Source organism: Sus scrofa, chromosome 15 (genome assembly GCF_054392235.1).
Source record: "Sus scrofa isolate SSC_HxYL_T2T_F1_AM1 chromosome 15, Sscrofa_HxYL_maternal_Yorkshire_Landrace_v2.0, whole genome shotgun sequence".
Lineage (NCBI taxonomy): Eukaryota > Metazoa > Chordata > Mammalia > Artiodactyla > Suidae > Sus > Sus scrofa.
Window position 1 is genome coordinate 151,561,639 of NC_139397.1, and position 6,229 is coordinate 151,567,867.

General features: G+C 59.3%; 1 protein-coding gene across 1 annotated transcript; it reads left to right on the forward strand.

The window, feature by feature from the left end:
• The first annotated feature begins 4,778 nt into the window (after window positions 1–4,778).
• PRLH (prolactin releasing hormone) lies at window positions 4,779–6,229 on the forward strand. Its single transcript, XM_021075904.2, has 2 exons — window positions 4,779–5,391; window positions 5,836–6,229. Exons 1-2 carry the CDS (start codon window positions 5,292–5,294, stop codon window positions 5,997–5,999), a joined length of 264 nt encoding a protein of 87 aa, XP_020931563.1. The 5' UTR covers window positions 4,779–5,291; the 3' UTR covers window positions 6,000–6,229.

Here is a 6,229-nt window from a genome sequence, read left to right on the forward strand (position 1 = left end):
TCTCACTCAGGTCTCTGGCTTCAACCCCAGCTTTCTAACCTGCAGACGAGGGCTGCAACATTTTCCCGAGAATCTGGATTTTCAGATGCCATCTACATCCGCAGACACCCTCTACATCAGCAAGAGCTTTGCAGGGAACTGAAGATTCCGCTCACTACGGCCGATCGATCAGCAGCTACAACTCGGGCAATTCCCCAGGCTCCCTTTCTGTCCGATTGTGTGTTTCCAGGAGTCCAGGAGAATCCCATGTTTAAGAAACACAAGGACCAAAACCACAGACTCTAGTTTTTTTCTAGGAACAAGAGCCAGAAAGAAATGGGTCACCAGTCACTCAGACACACTTATGGAGTGTCGCTTATTTTCCCTGGGCTGTCCTGACAAAGGACGACAGGCAAGGTGGCTTAGAAAGACCCAAATGCATTCTCTCACCTTTCAGGAGGACAGAAGCCCCAAATCAAGGTGTCAGCAGGCTTGGTTCCTTCCGGAGGCTCCAAGGGGGAAACTTCCTGATGCTTCTCCCCCAGCTTCGGTGGCTGCTGGAGCCCTTGACCTCATGACTGGGCTTGTGGCTGCGTCCCTGCGGTCCTGCCTCCATCTCCACGTCACCTTTCTCCTCGTGTCTCTGCCCGTCTACCCTCTTGTAAGGACACCAGTGACTGCATTCAGGGCTCCTTTATTCCAGAGTGAGCTCATCTTCACAAATTCCATCTGCCGAGATCTTATTTCCAAAAAAAGTCACATCTGAGCTTCCAGGTGGACGTGAATCTGGGAGGGACACTGTTGAACCCGCTCTGGAGCACGATTGTGGTCCAAATACCCAAACCAAGACCATCCATCATCACGCTACTTCCTAGTGCCCGCTGCGTGCCTGGCAAACTATAAACATGCAGAGATCTCAAAACGGCGAGGTTCGGAGTGCCCCCTGTGGCTCAGTGGGTTAGGAATCTGACTCGTTTCCATGAGGACGTAGGTTCAATCCCTGGCCCCTCTCAGTGTGTTAAGGATCCAGGGTTGCTGTGAGCTGTGGGGTAGGTACGGCCCTAAAAAGAAAAAAAAGAATCTTCTAGCTTCATCCCGGAGAGCGGGTCCTCACTGCACCGAGGTCAGGGGCCCCCCCGCCTGGCTCCCCAAGGGCAGGAACAGCATCGGCCCACAGCAGCCCGGCTCCCAGGGAGCCTTCTCCCCAGGATGGAGGGGGGCCACGCACCAGTGACCTCTCTGAGCTTCTGTCTGGACCGGGAGCTGCACATCGCACTGTTCAGGAGGTGCCCACGGCCTCTCCAGCCCTGATTCCGACTAGAGCCTGCAGCGCCCACAGCTTATGGCTCTGGACACATGAGACCGAGTGAGCAGGGCCACGCGTGCCCCACGTGCTGGCCAATCAGAGCTGCACCGAGCCCTGGGAAGCCCTCCTCTGGGACAAGCAGGGTCCGTAGATCCCACGTATGTGCGGTTCCAGAAGCCAGCCTGTGGTCTTTCCCCAAGGGGCTGAGGGTCACCCTGTGTGGTGAATGCCTAGCCCACACCTGTTACGATGTTCCAGCTAGAGACACAGACGAGGGAGCAGCAGACTGCGGCCCACGGGCCAAACCCGGCCCCTGGCATTCTCGTAAAGAACACCGGGCAGGCACCCCGCCTTGGCTAGCCATCTCAAATGAGGTGGCTGATTGTGTGCTTCAGAGACCCTCTGGCCCCCATGCCGAGTGGGTGGGGGTGGGAGTGGTAACCGCAGACCACCAGGCAAAGGGCCCTGCTGGCGGGCGCCCTCGCCCCAGCCCTGACTCAGGGGCTTGGGCCTCTGCTGGGCCCTGCCTCCTCCGGCCTCCGTGGCCCTACTCCCTGGGCGCCTCCCATCCTTCCTCTGCCCACCTGGCCTCTTCCCCCCTCACCCAGGTGCGCGCATCTTCTCCGGGATGTTCACGGCCACCTGTGTTCTGTTCGCACCTGTGTTCAGGTCCACGGCCGAGGCCTCTCTGGGGAGTTCCAGAAGCACAGAGCGGCACCTGGCCGCCCCGCAGGCTCCTCTGCCCCTGCCAGCCCTAAAATCAGCTTTCCTCCTGTCCCCACAGCTCCCGGGAAGCCCACCACCCACGAAAGCTTCATCGCCAGGAACAGGCAGCAGTGGGAGGACTGACCTTCGGAGGCCAGGAGCTGCTCTGGAGCTTTCCTGGAAGCCTGACAGGGGCGGGAGGAGGGCCGCCCTGGCCGCTCACACCTGCGAGGGGACCGGCCCTGGGCTCCTCCTGGGAGTGAGCTCCCTCAGACCACGCTCAACGGCACTCGGCTCACCCTGGATGTCACCTGTAACTATTCACCATACAAACGGGTTCCGGTCTCAGATGCAAGATGAGTGGTACAACAAGAGGCAGCTACTGTAAGTACACAGATTTTTTAAGAACTTAAGGACATGGGTGTTCATTGAAAAGAGAAGATTCAAAATGCCTGGGTCTGGGAGTTCGTGCAATGGCACGGAGCTTTAAGAATCCTACCGAAGGGAGTTCCCATTGTGGTGTATCCAGGAGGATGTGGGTTTGATCCCTGGCCCGAGTTGCTCTGGCTGTGGCTGTGGCCAGCAGCTGTGGCTCCAGTTTGTCCCCTAGCCTGAGAACTTCTGTATGCCGTGGGTGCAGCCCTAAAAAGAAAGGAAAAAAGAATCCTACTGCAGCGGCTTGGGTCACTGCAAAGGCTCAAGTTCGATCCCCAGCCAGGTGCACTGGATTAAGGATCCAGCATTGCTGCAGCTGTGGTGTAGGTTGCAAAGGTGGCTCAGATTCAGTCCCTGGCCTGGGGAACTTCCAAGTGCTGCAGGTGTGACCACAAAAAATTGGAAAAATAAAAAGCAAAATGCATGAGTCCAGTGAATCTACCCAGAACATTTGGGAGAAGAACACAAGAAGGAAATACATGGCAGGTGACTAAGATTGGCTTCTCTGATATTATGGATATGTTTTTTGCATTTTTCTGTATGTGCTAAATTACTTTCAAATATAAAGAAACTGCTTCTATAATAAAAATAAACTAGCTTCTTATTTATTTTTAACAGAAATATATGTATTTATCATTGTAATAAACTTGTTCAAGCATTAATTGTATCCACTCTGGAAAAGCTTAGGAAAAAATATTTTAAGTGATGGAAACAGGACGAAAGGGTTTGCCTGTAATGAACACAGCTGTGGAGAGCCACGTAGGCGATGGACCAGGCCTGGGAAGGGTTACGAGGGCCTCAAAGAGCTGGAGAGGCTTGGGCGACCTGTCCCTTCTCCCTTCCACTGGAAACCCTGACTTAAAGGAGGAGGGGGGAGCGGCCGCAGGGTCACCTCTGTGTCAGCCGTCTGGAGGGCTCGGTGATGCCTGGACCAGCGGCACCTGACTCTGCAGTCTGCCCAAAGCGTGAAGGAGGGACGCTAATGTGTTTTAAAACCACTCAGCCCCAATGAAATTACATAACCCAGGAAGAGCCAAATCACATCACTGATGAGAGATTTTGAAAAAAAAAAAATAGAAGAAAAAAGGAAAAGTCTCTCTTGTGACGCTGCCCAGTGAGGAAGGCGGGCGGGGAGGGACGGGTGGGTGCCAGGGTGGGCTCCTTCCTCTGGGGCTATAAAACGGTGAGCTGGCTCCCACTGGGTCACCATTCCGGCCACAGCGCTCGCCAGCCCCGTGGGAACCTCGGTGAGTAGCTCACAGGTGCTGGAGGGCTCAGGGTCCCTGACATCCACCCTCCACCCGCCCCCAACCCCCCACCCCCACAAACATTCCCCCCTGTCCTGGCAGCCAGAACCAGCACGGCAGGGGGTGGGGGGTGGACAGAAGGGGCAGCCAGCTCACCCACTGTGCGTCTGAGGGCCACCCCTGCCTGCTGGCCCCGGGGCACAGGACTGTCTACGGAGGAGACAGAGGGTCAAGCTGTCCAGGCCACCCCACTAGGAATGCAGACTGGGAACCCCCCCAGGACAGCAAACCTCCCGCTGTCTGGAGCTGGAGGAAGGTCCTGGATAAGGAACCAGATGCCTACACCTCCGGGGTCTCCTGAGATCCCCTCCACCCAGCAGGGGTTCCAGCCCAGGGGGAGGAGCAATCAGCTGGGCCCCCAACGGCGTGCATCTCTTCATCACTCTGTTTCAAAGATGGCACCTCCATTTCCTCCAAGGTGGAGACCCCTGCCACTGCGTGTGACACCCCAGCATGCCCCTAAAAAGGAGAGGGGTGGGTCTTTTAAATCTCTCAGATGGAGACCACTTTCCGTGCGGGGCTCAGGGAGGCTGGAGAGCCAAGGTCGGCAGAGAGGCCCTCCCCGAAGGAGGCAGACTCTCTGGCATCTTCCGATGGTTCCTGAAGTGCCAAGGGTGGGGCCCCTACAGGAGGAGTTGCCAAGTCTGCAGAACGGATGCTCGGCCCCAGCAGGGTGAGGAGTGGGTTCTCTGGGTGCCTCCACGGACCGCAGCCTCCTCTCCCCGCCAGCGGGACTGGGTGGGGGCAGGTCCACCTGCTGCAGGTTGATCTTGGAGACTCAGTGACTTGGATCTGGGCTCATGGGGAGGGTGAGTGCTCTAGGTAAGGACAAAGCGCCCTGCTGTCGGCTGACCTTCTCCAGCAGGCACAGGGCAGGATGGAGCCCGGCCGAGTGAGGAAAAGAGCCCCGCACCGGGGTCCAGGCTCAGCATCCCCAGCACCCCCACCCCCTGCCTGTCTCCATCTCTGCAGCAACCCTGGGCTCCTCCAGGGGGTCCTGCCCAGCCTGCTCGCCTCTGCCCCCCCACCCCCCGCTGAGGACTGGATGCACACACACAGCGGTGCAGGGGCCTCCCGCACTCACACAGACACAGACAGACAGACGGGGGCAGCCCCAAGACAGCCAGCGCTCCACACCCACGCTCATAGACCTCCCGGGTGACTTCTGATGATATTGGGTTCATGCCCACAGGACTGAACCCGGCTGAGGCTGGCACGTGCGGTCACCTCATTTAATGCTCGCTGCAAAGGAGAGAGGGGATGGGGCCCGGGGAGCAGATCCTCACTCCCAGCCCAGCCCGGCCAGCACACTGCCTGCACTTGTGTGTAAACACATGCACACCCTCTCACCTACACAGACACACGCCCTGTTGCACACGTGTGTGCATACACACTCTCAAGTGCACATGCATACGTGCACATCCCCCTGACACACGCACTGCGCCTGCATCGTCTGCAGCTCCCAGCTCTGCGCACACGCACCCTCATGCGGGCGACGTCCCTTCTGCCCCAGGTGCACCTGCCTGTCTGGGATCCCACCTCGAGCGAGGAACCAGGGGATGAAGGCGTCGGGGACCTGGCTCCTGGGCCTGCTGCTGCTGGGCCTGGCCCTGCGGGGCGCTGCGAACCGAGCCCACCAGCACTCCATGGAGATCCGCAGTGAGTGCCAGACCCCCGCCCACCCCCCACCTCTCCACCCCCGGGGTCCCAGGTGGGGCCTGGCCCCCTCCCGAGCTGGGGCAATGTCCTCGCTAAGTGCCCCAGAGCCGGAGGTTTGGCCTTCTGTTCCTCAACCTCTCCCCAACATGCCCTGCCCTGCACGCGGCGGAGGGTTTGTTTCTCACCAGGACAGCCAGGGGCTAAGGCCGCTTTGCCTGTGAGAAGGGGCTGGGGGGACAGGAAGGGGAGGGGAATTCATCCCGGGTGAGTTTGAATTCCCGTCTCCTGGAGACACCCTACCACCCAGAAATGGCCTGGCCAGGGCCCCCCCCCGGCTGCCCCCACAGTGCAGGGGGGTCCCAGCATGGCCTGGGCCTCTGGGCAGTGCCCACAGCAGCACAGCCCGGGGCAAGTGCATTCATGCTCTGTGCTCACCCCTCCCAGCGCCAGACATCAATCCTGCCTGGTACACGGGCCGCGGGATCCGGCCTGTGGGCCGCTTCGGCCGGAGGAGAGCCGTGCTGGGGGATGGACGGAAGCCTGGCCTCGGACATCTGCCAGCCTGCTTGCCTCTGGGAGGAGGCGCTGAGCCCGCTCACAGGGGCTGACAGCCTGCTCATCCAGGGGGAGCTCCCGGAGCCGCCCCTCCTCCACAGGCTACTGTCCCTTCAGTCCTAATAAAAGCAGCTGGCCTTCTCCACGTGCGTCTGTGTGGTGACAAAGTGGGAGGTGCTTTCCTTCCTGGGACCTTAGCCCAGCAAGACTCTCAGAGCCCAGCACCCAGAGGTGCCGGGACTTGACCAGGGGCACCCAGCACAGAGTTAGGGGGACCGGGACA